The 22,682-nt window shown below is 34.9% G+C and overlaps 1 protein-coding gene across 3 annotated transcripts in view; it reads left to right on the top strand.

Moving 5' to 3' along the window:
* clu (clustered mitochondria protein homolog) overlaps positions 1 to 22,682 on the top strand; it is a 79,654-nt gene that overhangs the window by 33,214 nt on the left and 23,758 nt on the right. For all 3 annotated transcript variants that reach the window (XM_089240285.1, XM_089240286.1, XM_089240287.1), the window contains exons 2-16: positions 2,799 to 3,241; positions 8,399 to 8,570; positions 10,481 to 10,624; positions 10,715 to 10,827; positions 11,967 to 12,036; positions 13,250 to 13,334; positions 13,954 to 14,032; positions 15,401 to 15,551; positions 15,704 to 15,932; positions 16,562 to 16,664; positions 17,105 to 17,225; positions 19,018 to 19,109; positions 19,203 to 19,243; positions 22,157 to 22,211; positions 22,322 to 22,400. In XM_089240285.1, the coding sequence (XP_089096411.1) occupies positions 2,810 to 3,241; positions 8,399 to 8,570; positions 10,481 to 10,624; positions 10,715 to 10,827; positions 11,967 to 12,036; positions 13,250 to 13,334; positions 13,954 to 14,032; positions 15,401 to 15,551; positions 15,704 to 15,932; positions 16,562 to 16,664; positions 17,105 to 17,225; positions 19,018 to 19,109; positions 19,203 to 19,243; positions 22,157 to 22,211; positions 22,322 to 22,400 (1,966 nt within the window). In that variant the 5' untranslated portion in view covers positions 2,799 to 2,809. The remainder of the gene's footprint in view (positions 1 to 2,798; positions 3,242 to 8,398; positions 8,571 to 10,480; positions 10,625 to 10,714; positions 10,828 to 11,966; positions 12,037 to 13,249; positions 13,335 to 13,953; positions 14,033 to 15,400; positions 15,552 to 15,703; positions 15,933 to 16,561; positions 16,665 to 17,104; positions 17,226 to 19,017; positions 19,110 to 19,202; positions 19,244 to 22,156; positions 22,212 to 22,321; positions 22,401 to 22,682) is intronic.

Here is a 22,682-nt window from a genome sequence, read left to right as displayed (position 1 = left end):
AAGCAGATGACATCCCCGCGGGAGGTGATAGAACGGCCCTTGGGGGGAGGGGGGGGGGTTTGAAACAACAAATGCACCATGTGTTTCTACAATGTTTATATTTGTATGTTTTTGTTTTTTCTTAGCCGGGGTAGGGGCGGTGGGAATTTTTCTTGAGAAGTGGGAGGGGGGTGGGGAATGAGTCTGGAAGACTGCTCTGAAACATGAAGTTGTATGGCCCTATCCAAGTGGGAGGTTGACTGTGCTCTAGTCCCTGATTTTGTTATGCCCATAAATTTGTTATTTGTTGGGGAGGGGGGGGGGGAATCTCGGGATTGTTTTCCTAGTACAGTGGATTAAAATAACACTTATTCTGATAGTAGTTAGGCGACGATTTTTATAACGGGGGAGGGAAATCAAAAATTAAACTTTAAAAATTTTCTGAAGGGAATTTTTATTCAAAAATTTTTAAGGGAAAAATGATGCGTATGTGTTATTGCAAAAGCCCGAAGTTGGCCAATTTGTGAACTGGCCAGCCCAGTTGACCCAGTCAGTGTCCGAAATTCCGTCTTTCACCGGCCCCTGCATATCGATCCCTATGATTCGGGGTCATCGCCCCGTTTGCGTATCTTTTTGGGATAATTATGGGCATTCATAATTAGCCATTGCTAACCATAATTATTATGGTTTTGTTATGGCAGCCTTAACGATCAAAGGCATCTGAATCTCGATATCTTAGCTATCCATATATAGGTTTCGACGTATAAAGGCCGGCCAAAGCCCGAATTTCGGACATCGGCCGGATAAACTGGACCGGCCAGTTCGCGAAATGGCCAACTTCGGACTTTGGCAGTAACATATGCAACACACTGATGAATTGTGATAATAAGCGCGATTTGCTACTAATTGATTAATCTCAAACTAGCATGTTGGTATTTTAGTGCACAAATAGTTCTTGTACAGTATTCTCAGGGAAATCGCTTACATAATCTTAAGTGACTGAAGGACGAAACACACTACACTGACGTGACTTGATTTCACGTCATATCGGAGACGTTGTGAATTCAGATTCGTGAAAATTCTGTGACGTAAAGATTTCCACGTCACAGAAGTCACAACGCTTCTGACTTGTGATTATTGCATCACGTCAGTGTAGTGTGTTTCAGCCTTTAGATGTTTGGCGGAGTCTGTTATTTTCTCATGATTGCTTGAATATTTATGAAACATTTGATTAATGTTCCCATTAGCCTCAGATTTACTTCAATATTCATCTAAGAACAAATTTTTCCGGGTATCAGGTTGATTTGGCATACGTCAACTGTCTGATCTTTTTCATTTCCTCATCATTCTGGTCGATTATCTCTTGATTTTATGATTTCTGAATCGGACTTTTCCGCATGTGTGTGTTGTTGTCCTCCCTTTAAGTTAGTAAATCACCCATACGATGGCGATGAGCAGAGGTTGTGCTCGTTTTACAAGTAGATGTTCCTTTTCGGAAGGGGATCTCGATTTCAAACAATTTTGAATATTTTTTTTTAAACTTTTGTGGTGTAAAGTAAATAAGAGATAGTAAGATTCATGTTTTAATTATTTACACATTAATCAATATTTAAATAAATGTGATAAAGATTTGTTTTGAGTGAAGAGTCTGGTTGGTAGAATCAATTCAGTTTTTCTCGGAAGATTAGGAGATTTTAGAGAAAAAGGTGTATACAAGGTTCATGGAAAGACTGGTTATTTGTGGAGATGAAGATTACAAGATCACTACCCCCACGAGGACTCGAACCCCGGTCTCTCGCTTGCCGGACGAGTGCTCTACCATCTAAGCTCTATGGAAGCAGATACAATATTTCAACCTTGGAGCGTATATAATACATATGTTGAAAGGCACCGTACATGTACAGCGGCAGCAATCAACTAATAGCTCGTGAATGAGCCCCCATGGGGGCAGTAATGAATTTTCATCCTTGTTATCTTCCTCTCCAGAAATAACCAGTCTTTCAATGAATCTTGTATCAACAAGTGGAGAGGACATTTCTATAAGAGGTGTATAGTCTCTCTTCTATGAACTTTCCCATGGAGAAAGTAAAGTCTTTAAGAAAGTCTTAACTGTATAGACAGATTTTTATCCCTGGAATGGAATTTACTACAGGCTTTTTGTAGAAGTAGGCAATACACTATCTTTGGGAATAATTGTCAGTTAGGAAACAAGATATGTATCTTTTCAAAAGTAATTAACTAAAAAAAAAATTTTCACAACTAATTTTTTCCCTCTCTCCATGCTTTTTCGATATCGTGCTACAACATACAGAAATTTTTCATAGCTCCTAATGAACGCTTTTGTTCATTCAAGATGGAGTTTCTTTTCTCAAAGTTTATGATATCGCAGTGATATTTTATAAAGATTTTTCTCCAGAATATTTAAATTGATCAAATTAACGAATGTTAGTTCCATATATCACTGTTTAGATTTTTTTTTTATCATATACAAATTTCAATTCTATTTTAAACGTAGCGTGATTTGTTCGTAGGTGACGGTGTACACCAATATATTGTACACTATAAATTGGATTTTTAGTAGTTTGTATATAGTATGCTAATGGGATTTTTTTTTAAAGCAAGATCTCCAGAGCTTTAAAATAATCTATAAGTTAAAATGAGAACAAAGACTGTTATATGGAACTATTTAATGCCCCCAATAAGTTTGCATTTCAGACTTGGAACTAAAAATGCTTTGACTGATTTCATTTTTCCTTCATTGATTTCACAGGTATCTGTAAGATTAATTTTAATTTGTACCTTTTTCTGTCTATTTGTAGGAGATTGAAAAATGGTGAAAGAGCCATCGATCCCGCTCGCCACTTCATCAATGAATGGACACAGTAGTAATGGATCAAGTGACATTTGTGATCCTATCGATGCTAACTCTAACATGACAGAAGCTACACTAAAAGGTGGCGGTGGTGGTGGTGTTACTACCACAACAAATAATAACAATAACAATCAAATATCTGCAGAGTTGAGCTCAACAGATACTTGTCTTAGAAAACTCAATGGCTTCATTGAAGACGATATCGATGACTGTGATCCGCCAACTCCCGTTAATACTACGAATACTGTTTCTATTAAATGTGATAAAGATGAACTTGCCATTGAGGAGAAAAAAAGTGACTCTTTGAAAGAGCAGGAATTAGTTTTTATACACGACACTGGATTTGCTGTACAAATTATCGCTCCTGGATTGGAGTCATTTGAAATTCAGGTGAATTTTTTTCATATTCAAGTTATTAATTTATAGCAATAAGATCATTTTCTGTTATCAGTATGTCCTATACCGATGCTCGAAAATTCATAAATTTTGTTGAGATAACTGTTTATGTATAATCGATGGATCTTTTGCAATGTTTCTTATTGTAACCCTGTTTTCATTATTATTAATAGGGGCAGAGGGGCATTTATAGTTGTGCTGCCTGTGGGCTGTACAAATTTCATCATTCTTCTCTCATTCTAGTCTAATTTTCTTGACTACTCTTTCCTTGAATTTGCCACCCTATGCTATAACCTGTTTGCCCACTCCTGCAAGTACACCCGTGTCTCTAAGTCACTCTTTTGGTCATTCACATGCTTGCAAACTCTGTCACTCTTTCAATCGCTCACTGACCTAGTTCCTTATTGTCTCGGCAGAGGCAGATTTATTTAGTATTATAGAAATTTTGCCTCCCTTCTCCCATTCTTTGTTTTTTAGGCCACTCATTCCTTAAATTTGCCGTCCCTCTGTACTTACCCCCTTGGGCTATAGCCTGCTAATCCTCCCCCTGCCTCGAAAGCAGAATGTTTTGCATTGTTCTGCAATGAGCCCTCGACTGACTGGAAATGTTCTGCAGTTCCCATAATAGTGTTTTCTACATTTTTCTTAAAATTCTTCCCGATTGTTCTGCAATTGCACTGATTGTTCTGCAAAGTATGTTGCAGACTTCGGCATATTCTGCTTTGGGGCCCCCTGCAAATATGCCAGTTAATGGGGGACCTCCTTTATGATGTTGTTGCAAGAATTTTTTTTTTTTTTTCCGTTGAATAATAAGATCTTAATTTTCTCTTTATTGCTGCTTTCAAACCTGCCTTGAGCCGAAACTAGAAATATCTCAATCATAACGGGGCTGGAATCTAAATTGGGTATGCCATTAACACCTTAATCAAATAAGGAAGATCTGAAATATTTTTAAAAGTATATGGGAAAAGTTTCAAATTTGCTAACCCCACAGTATGTAAAGGAAGGTGGGACACAGTGGACTGCTTTTGAAGTTTTTATTTTTCTCTGAAATTTATGAATCAATCTATGTCAGCGTTTCTCAGCCTGTGGTCCGTAGCAATGACAAAGGTGGTTCACAGGCTGACTTGCTAATTTGCTTCTGAATCAATTGTAAAGTTGTGCAATCGGTGTAATTGATATTAATGATATTCTTATGGGTTCAAATAAAAATTACAGCTTCATACTTGGTGTCACCATATCTCATCGGGGAGAATTTTGGAAATTTTGATCCCAAATACGGTATATCACTAAATGTAGTCAAAAATGCCATTTACGACAAATATTCTAAATATTGAAAAATTCGCTGAAATAAAGATCTGCTTCAAATCACAGGAAACAAAGATGTATTTCTTGCAAAAAGCATTCATCATGACTTCATGATTATATTTCATTGAGTAGAATATGGGAAGCTAGGATCTTGACGATGTCCTGTATCATGCCATATTTGATTGTCATCAAAACTTCCAGAAGTCAGCAAAAAAATCAACAATATAGTTGGACACCATCATGCTGTAAGTTGGTGGTCCGTTTAATTGTTTGATATTTTACTGGTCCCCAGATTCAGAAAGATTGAGAAACACTGATCTATGTGAAAAAAATCATGAATATCCCTGTATTACTTATATTTACCCATGTAATTTTCTCAAAGCATGGATCTCAATAGTATTTGCGTGAAAAATTATTTTGTAAACCAAAAAATGTGTCCCACTGTGGCCCTTGCTATAAAAATAGTTTAACGTAAATACAGGTTTGAAATGTAAATTAATGTGCTAGAAATGAGTGCTGTGTTGAATGAAATGAATTTCAGCCCCAAAGCAGGATATGCCGAAATCTGCAACGTATGTCACAGAACAATCAGTGGTAATGCAGAACAATCTGGAAGAATTTTAAGGAAAATTGTAGAAAACACTATTTTGGGAATTTTTACTGCACAACATTTCCAGTCAGCCAAGGGCTTGTTGCAGAAAAATGCAAAACATTCTACTCTGGGGAGTTTTAGTTTGAATCATTCGAGAAAACTACAAATGCAAGCTATCGAAGTTTGAAGCTCAACAAGGGAACGTTGAAATACATATGCGGTAAAGTCATTCTAAAATTACTTGCCTTCCATTTACATTTTTGTTCCTTAGTTTTAAGAGGGTTAAATAACCTTGGCTGTTTATGTATGGGTGCATAGGAAGAAAAATATTTTTGAATGCACATTTCTAAATTATTTAAATCGTACTAGTCATAATTTTTTCAACCCGTCACATGAGAACACAATAAATGATCTAACTGTTTTTTATTAAATAAAAAAAATTAAAAGCCACATGGGTGGAAAAATGTTGCACATTACTGGTTACTTTTTTTTTTACTGTTTTTAAAATTTCCAAATAAGACATTCAGAGTACAACTTGGGTCTATCGCCATGGGCAATTTACCACAGAGTGTGTTGTGCCGGAAGTGTGAATGTGTGTACCTAACAGTCGGAGTGAGTATCTAGTGTTGTCTGAGTTTTCAGTGCTTCCATCTGTATTTCAGAAGTAGAGTGGGTGAAGTGTAATGATTGAATATTTTGTACCATTTGTAGGCCTGTTGTTCTCTGTGACGAGACTTTTTAACGGTTTTGCATCTGTTGCCAGATTTTGATAATTGAAGTCATATAACTTTTACCAATAAGTTTGTGTACTGAGTGGGAAAAATAATTTTGTATTTACTACTTCATTGGTATTGGGCTATTCATTGTACCGTAACTAACATTCACCATCCAATATTACGGTGCACATTTTGTACATTAGGTATTTTGTACAACAGTTTGCATAACAAAGCAGTTGGATACATAGGCCTATTCCAGGTTTTGTGACTACCCAATAGCATTCGATTGTCTTCTGTATTTTTAGAACATGCAGAGGCATAAACAATGCATATAAAGCTCTACAAAGAGCTAGAAATGAAAATGCTTCATTAGTAAAAAAACAATGATGCTGGTATTGAACAGTAAAATGCAAACAGATTTCTTTAAAAAAGATGGACAGTGCAGCAAAATACAAATACAACGCAACGCCACAACAGGCAAATTGCCCAGCGAGGTGGCTGACTTAAGAACATCATGGATCCCCGAGCCATTTTTTTTTTTTTTGGAGGCCCTACCTACTACTGCTACACCACACCCCCCGCGGACCCCCCCCCCCCCCAACGAATCGGTACATGCGGGAATGTGCGTGTACATGTAGTGAAACCTGACTACGTTTTTTTTTGTTTCTCTGTAATGCTTGTTATGTGTAGTGCTGCCATCTGCCACCAGTTTTTCTAACTATGAGTGAAGTGTTATGATTGAATGATTTATCGTTGTAGGACTGTTGCTCTCTGTGGCGAGACTTTTTAACGGGGAGATCGGCTCGCATTTGCGCCTTGAAGTTGGGAACCACAGAAAACCAACTTCAGCCGACCACCACTGTGGGGTTCGAACCCGGATCCTCGCATCGCGAGTCCGTCACTATAACCACTCAACCACCACAGCGGCAAAAGCAACTTTAATTATTTTTCACAGAACACCATGAGATTACGCACCTGTCTTCTATGAACCAAAATTTGACTGTCCTATGACAAAAAACTCAAGTTATGAAATTCATTAAAAAAAAACCGCCAGATCAGAAGTTCAAAGCTTAAATTACGAGCAAAATTTCGGGCGTGTCTGGTTCACCTTGGCTTATTTATATCAGTACAAATTTGCACATTTTGTACTGTGCTTTTGGAAGTCGTCTGGAAGGAGCCTCATTCTTAAAAACTTAAATTAAGAAGTCACCAACGAATAAGGCAAATATATGAAAAACAAAAAAAGCTCCCAATGCATTTTGACACATGGTGGGCATCGTCTTCGGAGGGAAAACATATTTAACCACTGACTGAGCAAACCACTTGGATTGGGTACTAAATCTTCTCTCGATTGCTCATTGTTAAAATACGTCTGTTCACTTCAAACATCGTGGTCAGAACGAAGATTATTTATTGTCACTAACAGCAATAAATCAACATCAGCGATCACAACGGCATGGCTTAGATTCATTATGAACTGGAATTCGAAGAAAAAAATTCAATAGACCAATCGGGTAGCTCCATTTCGCAAGCGTCCAATCAGGAATATGTATTGGTCTTAACCCGTAGGCTCTCAGCTTCATTCTGACCACGACGTTTGAAGTGAACAGATATATTTTTTCTGCTGAGCAAACAAGAGTTTAGATTTGGTACCCAACCCAAGTAGGATCCTGGATCAGCATGATTAGTGGTTAAGTATGTTTTCCCCTCTGAAGGCGACACCCAATGTGTGTCGAAATGCAGTAGCAGTTTTATATTTTTTTGTATATTTGCCTTATTCATTGGTGACTTCATATCTTCATAGTTGCCTATGCATCAAGGAAGAGAGTTAACAGACTAGAAGACTCATCGGGGAAAAAAATTTTGTATTGTGAGAAGAGACAGAAAAAATAATTATATGGTTGCTAGTATGTTTTGGCCCAAAATTATTTGTACCTGTCATTTTGCTTTGGCTGAAATAGTGCTATGAAGTAAATTGATTTTAATTTTTTTTATTTTTTATATAAGTTTATATTAAGTATAAGATATCCCCCTGGTCCTATTTCTAATTTTTTGAGTGGGCGGTTTTGTATCATTTCACACAAAATGAATGAATATGCCGAGGTATTTTTTATGTTCAGAATTCAATGTTTGCAGAGCACATAATATTCTTAGCATCAAACTGAATGATTGAGACATTCTAGGAGCTTATCTTTTTCATATATGAAACATAGAAATGGTCAGCCCTCAACGTTATCACATTGGCTTGACTAACCATATGACTAATCTGACAGGGTGGTGTGCAATAACATTTGACTACTAATTTTAACAGTTTCTGCATTAAATAAAAAGTAATTTCTTATGTAATTCTGTGTGCTGAACAAGGAATTTGTACATGTGGCGCCATTATTGACAAATGTTTTTGTGGTGACCTCATGTTATTTATTGTATCTTATGGAAATTAATAAATAAAATCTAAGTGAGACCAGATTCAATATTATGACTGTTACATGTTTTTTGTGTATATGTTATGATAGAAAATTTGCGCTATTGCAGGTCAGTTCTACAGAATTAGTTCAAGAAATTCATCAGATGCTCATGGACAGAGAAGAAACCTGCCATCGCACGTGTTTTTCTTTGCAACTTGATGGTGTAACGATGGATAATTTTGCAGAGTTAAAAAACATTGATGGACTGAAAGAGGGATCAATCATCAAAGTAGTTGAAGGTAAAATCATGCTTCCGAACATATCACAAGCTATGACACTTAACACACGTATCAGTGGTATCTCTGAAAACACTCGTTCCAATTACAGGCTGCTCTCATTAGACATTTCTGATGCAACCCCCACCATAGGCGGATATAGACTTGAAAGTCGGGGGGGGGGGGCATGAGGAAAATGATGTCAATTCATATATATTCAAATACATTAAATCAGTCTGCTTTACCTTTGACATTGGGATATACCCTGGGCGGAGATACCCTGTATCTCTGCCCCATGAACCCCACTTGATTCTTCAGGGGGTAAAAAGAAAATATTTTGCCATAAGTCAGTTCTATTGGGGGGGGGGGGATTCTGTATATACTGTCTGTACACCCAGAGAAAAATTTATACTGTTTAAACCTTATTCTTCCAGCTGTGATATTCAAATGAAATGGCTAAATTCAGTTGGTTCTCAAATTTCAAGTGATTGACCGTAGGTATACATATGTTATGGTAAATGTGATAAATCTGGTTATTATACGTAATGAAGCATTTTGATTAGTTCAATAAATTTCTCTAAATTTATCACTTTTACTAGCAGTTATGCATATTACCCAAGCATTGCATCATTGATAAACATGGTAAATACTATACGATATGTGTTGTATCATTATATCGGATACAATTGTAAATTTTTTTATTATATCAGGGTCCAACTATTTTCATCACGCATACTAAACTCATTTGGAATTTTTTCATATTTATCAAATTCACCAATTACACTAGGGTATCGTCCATGTTTTCACAGATAAAAGTGATAAATATCAGGTATTTATGATATGAAATTCACCAAAAAAAAAACTCTTGGTTATAATGCGTAATTTTTGCTAAGTGATAATTTTTTTAGTATTTTTCAAATGTACCAATGGCCCTTGGGTATATTTGCCAGTAAAAAGTGATAAATTAATCAAATTTACTAAGATGGTTGTTAAGTATGCATAGTAAGTGGTTATTATGATTGTTAAGTATGCATAGTAATTGGTTATTATGTACAATAATAACAAATTTATCACATTTACTGTATATATATCTAAATCATCAGTTGCAAACCATGATATTCATTTGATGCTCTTTGTCATCCCCATCATTCCACAGAAAACAGTAGTTTTTTTTGGGAAATCATTGTATCGAAAGTTAAAAATTAACTTCAGAGCTCCATATTTAGACGTAATAAAAAATTGTTTTGTTATAATGTAAGCCATTGCATCAGATTAGAAAAAGCGAAATGATAATTTCATGTGAATACATGGCAGAGCTGACTGATCTAATGCACATGTATGAATTGACAATTTCCCCTTTCCCCACTTCTTCCAGACTTTCAGGTCAGAGAGCAGCAGGGCTACAACAATACAATTATTCAATCATTGCACTTCACTACTCATAGCAAGAAAAATTGATGGCAGATGGAAGCACTACACACAACAAACATTACACAGAAACAAACTTCACGTCAGGTTCATTATACATATACAACATGTACCAATTCGTTAGAAGTTCCACAGAGGAATATGGATGAGGTGCATGTGTGGTTCAGTAGTAGCAGTAGCCTTTCAGGTCTATACCTCCGCCTATGCTCACCCAACTTCAGATAGGGATAAAAGACTCTTTATAGGCGGCATTGCCTGTCTCACAGAAGAAATTCTTCTCGTAATCTGTCATCTCTTTTATGTTGACGGCTCCATTATTTCTAAAAATCATCCAGATGCCTTGAATGCAACATCTGCCTGCTTCAGTAATATCTCTATGACCAATCTGTTTTCTATTCCATTGTATTTCTAATCCCGCTATGGTGTTCTTTTGTTAAATTTGAAAATTTCTCATATATATATATATATATATATATATATATATATTTCTGTTTATATTCTTGTAGAACCATACACAGTGAGAGAAGCAAGAATACATGTGCGGCATGTCAGGGACCTCCTGAAATCCTTGGAATCAGCTGATGCCTATAACGGATTGGAATGTAGTTCCTTATCTTTTCTTAATACTATTACACAGGGTGATATACTTGGTAAGTAGAACCCTTTACTCAAAAGAAAAATATATGAGTAAATAACATGCATTTGTCAATATATTTCACAAACATTATATATTACTGCAGAGAAGAAAAAATCTCGTCCCGATTCTGTTGATTGCACACCTCCTGATTTTACATTGCCAGGATCTCGTGATCACCCTCTTGTTCCTTCTCAACCTCAGTTAAAAGAATATAAAGTAAGTAAAAAAATGTTTGGTGAATTTTATGTAGGAAGTATGATTGAAGATATATTGCTTTTAGCACAGTGTAGTTTAAACGGTTTACGGAAAATTCACAGCCTTACAATTCACCATCATGTAATCTACTGCTTGGAAAATTCGCTGCCCAACGATTCATCAATGGGAACCAGTAAGTGAGCGAGGAATGACCGAGTGAGTCAGTAAATTATAAAGTAGTTAGTGTGGTGAGGGTTAGTGTTGGTGAGTGAGCAAACTAGTGAGTGCCATAGTGAGTAATCCAGTGGTTGACTAAGTGATTGAGTCACAGAATGAGTGACCTAGTGCATAAGCCTGTGACCTGGTGATTGAGTGTGTGACAGAGTAAACAACCCAGTCATTGACCCTAGATTCATAAACATACATGGGAGATACACTATTCATAAACATTCGTCTCTCATACGAGCATATTATATTGATGATTTTTGGTTTCATAGAATAAAAGGAGTAATAAAATACACTTTAAAACTGAAAAGTTGTTTATTAATCATTAATTTTCTAAAATGAACACAATATTCTGAGCAATCGACACATAATAAACCGTGGTGATCCATACACATGAATTCTTTACATTGGGTACAACAAAACCTTGTCATTCAACGTTTTTTATAATCACAGAAGGCACAAATTTTTTTCTGAGATCCACAGGATTGTGTTTGATCAGCGAGAGAAGTTTCACCAAGAACTTATGCAATTTCAAATAATCTCACCCGTTCTACAATTGCAACACTGTCATCTGTGGGACGACCTACTCACTGTAACTCCATTAGCATTAGTGCACTCTGACATGCGACAGGCGCAATACTAATTATTGAACGATCTAGGAAGGTACTTAGAAGTTCATCTTTCTCTTTCACTTTAAAAGTTACAAGTGTTTACGTATTTTGCGTGGTCTGTGAGACGATTGTTTATAATTCTAGGGTTAAGTGAACGACCTGGTGATTCACTATTCATAAACATTCGTTCACTTGCTCATTCACTCGTGTTATACTGTTGTCAGTGAATCTTCCCAGCGGTGAATTGTTGTCTGAGAATTTTCTGGTAGGGAATTTCCTGAACACTTTGTACATTCATTAATTCATATTTTTCCCCTTTTTAAGGTTTCTCCTGCATTAAAAGTATTGACTGTAAGTGGCTGGAATCCACCTCCTGGAACTAGAAAATTACATGGTAATGATTATATAAATTATTTCGTATTTTAATGACATCTAGAAATGGATCATTGTAGACTTTTATTACGAAGATTTGTAACAGCTGGCTGATGCAAAGTTATATTTTGGAAAAATAGAAGCACACAAAATTGGGCTATCTTAACAAGTTTTGAGACCTTGTGACCCAAACAAACATTTAGGCGACTCCCTTTTTTCAGCTTCCTTTCAGTTGCAAAACAATGAATCAAATTTGCAGTAACAATAAAGGATTTGAATGATAAATAAAAACATTAATAAAAAACTTAAACTAATAAAAATGGTCAGGTGGCAATGCCAGCAATTGTGAGCTTTGGCCTTAGTTAGGTCCGACCATCCATGTATGGTCCTGTTCAATGCACACTAGCTCCAAGGAAAGATTGAGACATTCGTTTTGTAGTCTAGTGGTCTAGGACGTTCACCCGGAAAGTGAAAGGACATGGGTCCCATTCCCTGTAAGGTAGTTGAATTTTCTTTTTTTTCCAAAATGTAACTTGACATCAGTCAGCTGTTAAAAACTTTTGTATGGATAGCGGAGAGTGACATCATCCTCACATTTTTATTGGTTTAAATTTTTTATTAATGCTTTTATTTATCGTTTAAATCCTTTCTTGTTACTGCCAATTTGATTCATTGTTTTACCACTGAAAGGAAGCTGAAAAAGGGAGTCGCCTAAATGTTTGGGCCACAAGGTCTCAAAACTTAAGATAGCCCGATTCTAATGCATGGCAATAAATGGTGAGAGTAAACCATACACATACACGGCTATACAATGTATTCAAAACATTTGTGGTTGAAAGGAAAAAATGAAATGGTTATTTCCAAGAGAACCATCCTCCTGCAACCTTGTGTGATCAGTATCTGGTCCCAGCAGTTGTAAAAGACTGATCTAGTACTGTAGTGGTTTTCAAAGAGGATCATGGGAGTGTCTGCAACCTTGCTCAGCAAAGAGTTGGTGTATTGATGTGTGCCCGTTCAGCTCTTTGGATTATTCTTTCTAAACTATTCTGGGGAGTGGTAAGGATAAGCGATGACAATGCCAAGGGAATTGCCAGCGGAAAAAATTAGAGAGCCACTGTAATGATGATCGTTTTTATTTTAAATTTTATGTCTTTGTGGATGCTTACAATGTTTTCAATAATTAGAAATATTTGGGTGTCTGAGATGAGTGTCTTTTTCTTTGCTGTTTTTCCCAGGTGATTTGATGTATCTTTATGTAGTTACAATGGAAGACAAAAGGTTTCATATAACTGCTTCAACAAGAGGTTTTTATGTCAACCAGTATGTATATTTAAGAATGCATTATTGGTTTCTCAATGAAGTTCTATGAATTTAATCTCTGTAAGTAATAAACTATATTTAGCTTAATAGATGTACAGTTGGGGTTCCTAATTATCAGAGCTAATGTGGACTCTTTGAACCTGCCTCGGATATCTAAAAACTGTGTTAAGTGGTTAGGTCTTTGATTTTTGAAGTTTTGATTTTCTGAGTTTACAAAAGAGAGTTATTAAATATATTTTCTGAGTTATTAAAAGTAGGTTCTCTTTTGTGATGTCACAATGTAAATTATCACTTCTGAAGATTGGCTGCTAAAAGTAGAAGTGGGGAGTAAATAAAGCTAATACAGTGGATCTTGCTTATAACGTTTCTCAAAAAATCGACATGAAAAAATGTAAGCGGGAAAACGCTTTAAATGGGAAATTCTAATGAGAATTTTTTAGAGTTGGGAACACAAAAATAAGTCTTATTAAGCGAGAAAATATAAGTGGGACATAAGTAATTAAGATTCCCTGCTGTCCTTTCAATTTCATGATGAACGTCTTGTTATATTCATATTATTTATTACTTGAATAGTTGTAAAAAGGAAATCAAGTTTTTTTTTTTTCTTCTCTATTTGTAGGACAACAGATGATGAGTTTAATCCGAAAGCATCTAGTCCAAAACATGTTTATCATTCTCTGGTAGACTTACTAGGCCAAGTAAGTCTTCTAGATTAATTTCTTATAGCAGTTTTAATTAATGAACTGGGAATATCTTGGTTGTTTAATTCAGTGTTTTTAAAACTTTCTTTTTACACTCAAACCTGCAAATAATCTCTTCCATGGCACACTTAAATTCAGATAAAGTTAAAAAATATATACAGTCGAACCCTGTGGTTATAGCACCACCATCCATATCAAAGAATTTTGTCGCTATAGCAAGTTTGACATTTTATCAGATCATGGGTGGAATAGCATTTAAGGAAGTTCCATTACATAAATTCACGCGTTTATTATGAACTACTGTATCTCAGTGTCTTAGTATTACTCCATAAATAACCTATTTTATATGCATTCATTCTTAAGCTGAGAAAATTTGAAAATTGTGAACACTGAATAACACTGTGTAATATAAACAAAGGAAAATAATGGCGTCATTGCTTTTTAGTCCGTGTTGGTTTTATAATCACAAATTTCCAGTTTTTTATACATTGAAAGAATAACTCCTTTTGACATGATTTGAGTGGAGTTAATCCAGGGCACTCGAAATGTAATGACCAGCAAGTAAAAACATGCACTGTTGAAAATTTTTTCTTGACAACCATGAACATAATGGTACTGTAGGTTCATTGTACACTTTCCTTTATCAATAAATCTTTTTTCTTTGTTATACATATTGGTTGTTTTGGTCCCTACACACCTTCAGGTATTCAATGTGCTTTCTAAGACACCCTGACCATACCATTCTTTATTCATTAACTCATTTCCTCTGAACCATTGTTATGCTGTAATAACAGTGAAATAATAAGGATAAATCGTCGACTCCTTTTTAGAAAAGAAAAAAGCATAAGAAATGCTGTAGAAATTCTCTTGAAAAATGACACATTGACTGTATGCATCCAAACAAAAGCTGGGATGATAAAGAGTTTGCGCTAAAACAAGTTTTTTACCAGGTCCGTCATTTAGTCCCCCCCCCCAACCCGGCGTTTGGAAAATACCTTAAAAATGGTATATATATATACAAATAATATATATGTATATATGTACCTTTAGTAAATGCTCTTTGCCCTGGCAAAAGTTGAAATGACGGCCCTGTTTCTTACATTATAATTCCAATTTGGAAAATTTCATGCAAATATGTGGAGCTAAGCTTGGGTTCATGCTACATTGGGGGGGGGGGCGCTATAACAGGGTTCGACTGTATTAGTATTTAGCAATGAAAACTAAGCAATTTATTTGAAAAGTAGATGAATCACTGTCATCGTTCAATTCAATCCACAAGGATGAGAAATTTTTTTTATAATTGAAGATAACTTGATAAGATATCTCGTTCCACTAATTTTCATAAATTTTCTTAACTATTTTCAGCTTAGTCCAATGTTCAAGCGCAATTTCAGTGTCATCCAAAAGAAACGAACACAGCGTCACCCATTTGAGAGAGTTGCCACTCCTTATCAAGTTTACAGCTGGTGTGCTCCCAGCATGGAACACACTGTAGATTCGATCCGAGCTGAAGATGGTAACTAATGTACCATCATACTTCTTGTTTGAGTGATTTCATGTAAATTTAGAAGGGAGAATTAAGTACTTTACATTTCTTTCACATAGATTGTGAATTTTTTTTTTTCTTTTTGTGCATTTTTTATATGCCTTAATTTTATTGTTTCTTAGCATTTTCCTCAAAACTTGGCTATGAAGAGCACATACCTGGTCAGACAAGAGATTGGAATGAAGAACTCCAGACGACAAGGGAATTACCTCGAAAAACCCTTCCTGAGCGTTTAATTCGTGAACGAGCAATTTTCAAGGTGCACAGCGATTTTGTTACCGCAGCTACGAAAGGGGCGATAGCTGTTGTTGATGGGAATGTCATGGCTTTGAATCCTGGTGAAGAGACAAAGTGAGAAAATTTTCTTGAATTTATTTCAATGTAAAATGCGTAATTTAATTTATTTTCTAACATCTGTTAGGGGGTTTAACAAGACCATTAAGTGTACTGGAATCGTATTTTTTTAAGCACTTAATGATCAAGGATCATAAATTCAAATGTTCTGTTTGCTTTCTTCTCTCCTCATCATTGCATAGCTTTGTTGTAACCCTATAATTTTTTTTCCTCTTCATTTTTTTCTATATTCCCATTAGTAATTTCCCCCCCCCCCCCATATGTGATGTATCCTTCTACTATATTCATATAAGAGCAAGAGAGAACAGGCAGGGGGAGGGTGAAAAGAGAAATCTACTTTGTACATACTCTTATGAACTTATCTATTATGTTTTCCTTTTATTTTTCATTTTTTTCCCCTTTCATTTGATTTTTTTTCTACTTTTTCCCCTTTTTCCTAATGTGTGGTTAGATTAGGACAAGATTACCATATTTATCGCTGAACTATCAAATAGAGATCATTCGAATTTCTTGCCAATAGCTTGTAAGCGAAGGGGTTAATTGTTTGCCACCTGAAACCACTGTTAATCATAAGGTATACATAATGTTTGTGACAGAAATTTAACATCTCAAATTTTTTTTCTCAGGATGCAAATGTTCATTTGGAATAATATCTTCTTCAGCCTTGGTTTTGATGTTCGAGATCATTACAAAGAAGTTGGTGGGGATGCTGCTGCATTTGTTGCTCCGGTAATTCACTTGCGAACATTTATTTTATATTGCTCTGTTTCAATATATTTTCATACTATCAATTTAATTTATGACAAAGTTAAACCCTTAGTGCCTTTAAAATTCATCTCTCTTCTTTGTTTCGGTTATCATGCAAGAATGTTTTCTCTCTCAAAAATCATTGTGTCAACAGGTGCATGAAATGAGTTTCCTGGCAGCATGGTGGTTAGCTCTAAAATCCAACTTTGGCATATCAGGGTTTAAATCCCTTGATAATGGAATCTGCTTTTCATCTAACTGATTGTTTTGTTTATTATTATTCATTTAATGTCCAGTTATTCATAATGAAAAACCTAACTTTGGCTTTTCATAGAATTTTTGATTTTTAAATGGATTGTAGGTAAATCATTTCCAGTTTGCTATGGTGTTTTCTTCTTAAATTAGTGTTACTCTTTTGGCAGAATAATGATCTGCAAGGTGTGCGAGCATACAGTGCTGTTGATGTTGAAGGTCTGTGTACATTGGGAACTGTTGTCATTGACTACAGAGGCTACAGGGTCACAGCACAATCAATTATTCCAGGTATAGTATTCAATTTCAGTTCAAAACAAATTTTAGATCAGTAATAAGTTTTGGAGCATCATTTTTATAATTCTCTGCATTTTTTCTCAGCTGTTATACCCAAAAATTGTTCCTTTCATAAAATCAACCGATCATTGTTTTTTTTTCAATTTAATGTTGTATAATGTTCACAAACTTTACATTCATTTAAAACAGAACAAGCCAATATATAAACAGTTGATGTTTTTTGTGTAATAACTTGTTTTGTTTTTCTTCGTCAGTGACTACTATATGTTACATTGAATCTGAGACTTGGTGTGGGGGAGGGGAGCTAGTGTATAAACAGATATATACAGTGTGTGGGAAAAGTTCATGACGCATTTCAAAAATTTATTTAAAAAATCACCCAATCAATATGTGTGGCTGGTACTGAAATATTTATCGTGGCAGTTTTTTTTTTGGTAAATTTTAAAATAGTCCATTTCACTCACAGATGACACAGTATCATAAAAACTTGATATACCATTGTTTCCAGGGACCTAGAAAGACAGGGAAATATGCAAATACAGTAGAACCTTGATAACTCAACACTTATTATTTTCATGGTTGGGGTAATACTAAATTCACAATAGGAGAGGAAACCTTTTTAACCCTACGCAAGCTAGCTAAATCCTGCTTAAGTCGAAGTCGACTACGATTCATAATGTGCTATCGCAGCTAATTTTTCAAAATTGACTGTGGATTGGCCAGCTAATTTTTGTCAAATTTCTGTCGTATGTCAACAATTTTTTTGTTTCGTTGTTTTTTGTTTGGTCAAAAATACATCCTTGTACCTTGGGGATAATGATAATTTTCCATTTTTGTGGAGCCTGGAAACTTATCCTGTGGAATATGAAAGTCACAGATAAGCGCAGATGATATTTGAAATTTTTGAGAAAGATGGTTGAATAAGCTAAAAAAGGACTTTTTTAGATCAAGAATTTTTTGCTAAAAAAAAATGAGTTTTTTTAGACCTAACTTTCAGCAATTGCTCTGCTTATTTGCAAATAACATATTTCGATACACTTGTGTTTTTTTCACCATAATTTGAGATTATGCAGAAACGTTTCATAGAAAAAAATTGCAGGTAATTTTTATTTTTTTTATTAATTTATAGATGTTAGAAAGATGTTGGAATTGTTCTGCATGTATTAGTATTTGTACATCTACAGGGCATAAATAATGTTTAAAAATTGGGAGGGGAGAGATGAAATGTATGTGAAACCTTGCGAACTAGACATTCGCTTAAATCAACATGTTCATCTATACTCTGAGCATTGAGTTATTGAGGTTCTACTGTATTTGTTAAATGTCAGGGAAAAGCTCTGTGAAGAGAAAAACAAAATTCTAGTAACAAAAGTTTGGAATTTGAAAGGTGAGATCTTGAATTACAGTGAAACCTCAATGTAATGATACTTTGTAGACCAAGAAAAAATATGGTTGAAGAGGGATTATCGTTATATTGAGTACACTTATAGTGAGATTTCACTGTATATTTCTTTTGGAGTTTTGGTTAGGGGAAAGAGCCGAAAAAATTTTTGAAATTTTGGTCAGGGTAATTATCAAGCAGATTTTACTGGAAACCCTGTACAACACACCAAAAGTAACATGAATTATGCTGATGCTTGCAATGCCATTGATCTGATGCACCCTTATTTTTGGGGATCCGGAAATATTTAATACAGCTGTTTTTCATAAAATTTCTCTTTAGTATTTTTACATGGCTTTTATTCCATGAACTTCATGTTCTAACTGCTTTAACTCCATTTATTAGGTATTTTGGAAAGAGAACAGGAGCAGTCTGTTGTATACGGATCTGTAGATTTTGGCAAGACTGTTTTGACTCATCCAAAGTACCTTGAAATGGTAAACTTCTTTTTAACACCAATTACATGAATTATATGTGTGCTATCAAAACATTGAGATGTATGTAAAAAAATTATATTTCAAATATTTCAGCTTCAGAAGGCTGGCCAACCACTGAAAATTCTTCCTCATAAGTGAGTAATTTTTTTTTCCACCCATCTAAAGGTTTTAATATTATCTTTCGGTTTTTTTTCTGCTCATAATTGATTGTATATATAAAACATTTTATAAGCATAGTAGAACCTCTCGTGGGACCAAAAATTTTGTCTGCTAACAGAGAGGTAAACGATTATACGGTGGAATCTTGTCTATACACCTTTCACATTTATATACGACATTTGGCTTCAGTCACGATTGGTTCCTATACAGTTCAATGTTAAAATTTGTTACTGTAAAAAAAGGGGGTATGCTGGGTGGCTTTGTGTGTGTGCACGCGCATAATCACTAATCATCTCAATAAATAAAGTTTTATTAAATTTTACTACAATTGTCACTTTTACCAGCGATTATGCATAATTCCGAAATAAAGTTGGAAAGTGATAAATGTTGGAAAAATTGTAGCCTTCCCTTCATTAAACTGATTAATTTTTACATGTACATGTTACTTGCTCTACCGATATTTTTCAATAAAAATTAAGTGTGAAGGTAAAAACATTCATAACATTACCAGTCTTGTAATTTTGGCTTTCTTCATGTTATAAACAAAAACAAAATATCAATTGAATTTGCCATCCTGGACCATAATTATGGTCATTATTTAAATAATTAATTGAGGATTTGTCATATTTATTAACACAAGCTTGGGGTCAAACTGGGTTCAAATTAGTTGAATATGATAAATTTTCTTCTCGGTTTATGACCAAAAATTAATAAATTAAAGTTAGCCTGATTTTACTGTCTGCTTATGGGGAATAAAAAACATTAAAGCCCTATTCCGTTGGATCGGGAAAGTGGCCATTAGGGGAGGTTTCACTAAAATATGGTAGAATGCATGCAAAATACGAGAACATTTCTAATTGAATGCTATTTACAAGCACTGGAAGTCACCTATGCAATTTTTTGAACTCTTTAATAAATTTTACATTGACTGACTGCCCTCTATAAAATAAGTGGAAGATAATAAAGCATTAACAGAAAGAATATTTGATTTAAAAATGTTTTCTTTGTAAATTTTAACATTAAAAAAGATTGTGTGAATCTAAAATTGGGAATTTTTTTTCCTGAAAAGCTTCACATATTTATACGACATTAATAAAAAAATGTAATCAGCAAAGAATTTTGTTACTTTGAGTAAAAATATAATCCTCAGCTGCATATTGTCTCCTGCATGCCAGAAGCACAAATGTGTGCAAATTTTCCTTTTTCTAATCGGCTGTTTGGATACCTTATTTTGCTATCTAAGTTGCGACTGAAACACATGTGTATCCCTATTGAAACACTTGTTACAAAACATTTTAGGAACTTCTATAGAGTGTGTGGAGTAAACATTCAAAAGTCATTTCCCACGTTCTTTACCCCCCCCCCCCCCCAAGGATATTGCATATTCCAGTTTCTGGTATGGTGGGGGGACGATGTAATCGGCATGATACGTAAATTTCATTCTCTAATAATGAAATCCTAAGAAATTGATTAGGCTATAACCGCATACATAAATTCTGTAGACGAATGTGTATAAGGTGCATGTATGGTTTAGTAGTAGGCCACATATATATAGTCAACGCTTTTTATAATGACCATTCCATTACAACGATTGGTAGGATAAGTCTCAAATGCTCTCGTATAATGACTATCATATGTGTTTTCCTTTTGATATAACGAGACTCCCAATATAACATCTGTTTTCGACTGTGCGAAGGGGATCGTAATATCGAGCGTTGATTGTATTTGTTTTAAACACTATGAATTCCAGATGTACATGCTAGAATGTGCATAAACCTGTTGTAAATGTAACATGAAGTTTGTTTCTGTGTAATGTTTGTTATGTGTAGTGTTGCCATTTGCTATCAATTTTTCTAACTATGAGTGAGGTTCAATGATAGAAAAATTGATGGCAGAGGGCAGCAATACACATAAGCATTACACCGAAGCAAACTGCACGTTAGATTCACAACACATACAGTACAATCCGGCATGTACCAATTTGTTGGAAATTCCATAGAGGAATGTATACAAGGTGTATGCATGGCCAAGTAGTAGTGGTAGGATGAGTCTCAAATGTTCTCGTATAATGAATATTGTATGTTTTCCTTTCAATATAATGACCCTTTGTCCCCTTTTTGACATGGCGAAGGAGGGTGGGTGTATCAAGTGTCAACTGTATTTGTTTCAAACACTTCTATGAATTTATTTTGCTCCCATCTATATCACATCAAAAAAAAAAATATTATTCAAAATATTCATTCCTATTCCAACCTTCAAGGAATAAAAAAATGACTGCATATAAAATACAGTGGACTTCAATCTGTTCTAAAAATTCTGGTTCTTATTTATTTGGGGCGCAGTAGCTCAGGTCGATAAGATACTAGCTTAAAGTACCAAAGGACATTTATAGGTGTCGCGAGTTTGATACCCAGTTCGTCCTTGTCAGAAAACTTTCCTGACATCAGAAATGGCGACATGACCACAAAAAAATTGCTACTGCAGGAAGTCCCCATTGAGGGGATAACGTACCAACTTCTCAATGAGTATAAAACAAAATAAGCCTGCTATTCGGAATCAGCAATAAATTGTAGGTCCTGGTCTAAAAATTAGCCCTCATGTGCAGAAAATGACCATGGTATGACAAAAATGATCAATGATCTGGTTCTTATTTTTAAATGAATAATTCATAGATTATGTGCTTCAAATTATGGTGATAATTCAAAGCACAAATTGTGTACTTAAGTGCAATTCAATTGCATGTGTAATTAAGCGATGGTACTAATTTTCCCACTTTTTATATTGCACTGATTTTACTATTAAGACAAGCAAATGTCATATTGCTTCTCATGATAACTGAGTTGAACTGTATATAATTTTATCATTTAATCACTCCTTTTCATGTTTAGGGTGATAAATGAGAAAAATGAAGAAGTGGAACTCTGCTCGTCTGTTGAATGCAAGGTAAGTTCCGGTGTGTTCATACATCCACTCGGCTGACAAAAGTTTTAGTTCAAATTAAGGTCTAATTATTGTGATCTGCATAATGACATGCAGATGTTTCTCTATTACAGGGTATCATTGGAAATGATGGAAGACATTACATTTTAGATCTGCTCAGAACATTTCCCCCTGACGTAAACTTCCTGGTTTGTGAGTAATTATTATTTTGGTATTTTCACGTGTGTGGGATATTTTCCCCCCATCAATATTAGACATTTCTTCTTGTGCTTGGCCTTGTTTTATACTTGCTAAATATTATGTAGATATTAATGCATCCGCATGTAGATTTTCGGAATGTTACTCTTTATTAAGTTCTAGAAAATAATTTGCACTATGATTACCATCAACTTATTCTCTTGAATAATATTTGACTGATTCAATTGAAGGTTGACACACACTACATGTACTCAGGTTCTTTCACGCATAATTATA

This window comes from Pholcus phalangioides, unplaced genomic scaffold (genome assembly GCF_987345545.1).
Source record: "Pholcus phalangioides strain wild (caught in Gottingen) unplaced genomic scaffold, Ppha-v1.0 ptg000012l_1, whole genome shotgun sequence".
NCBI lineage: Eukaryota > Metazoa > Arthropoda > Arachnida > Araneae > Pholcidae > Pholcus > Pholcus phalangioides.
Note: the sequence above shows the minus strand (reverse complement) of the source record. Positions and strands in the feature narration are given on the sequence as shown.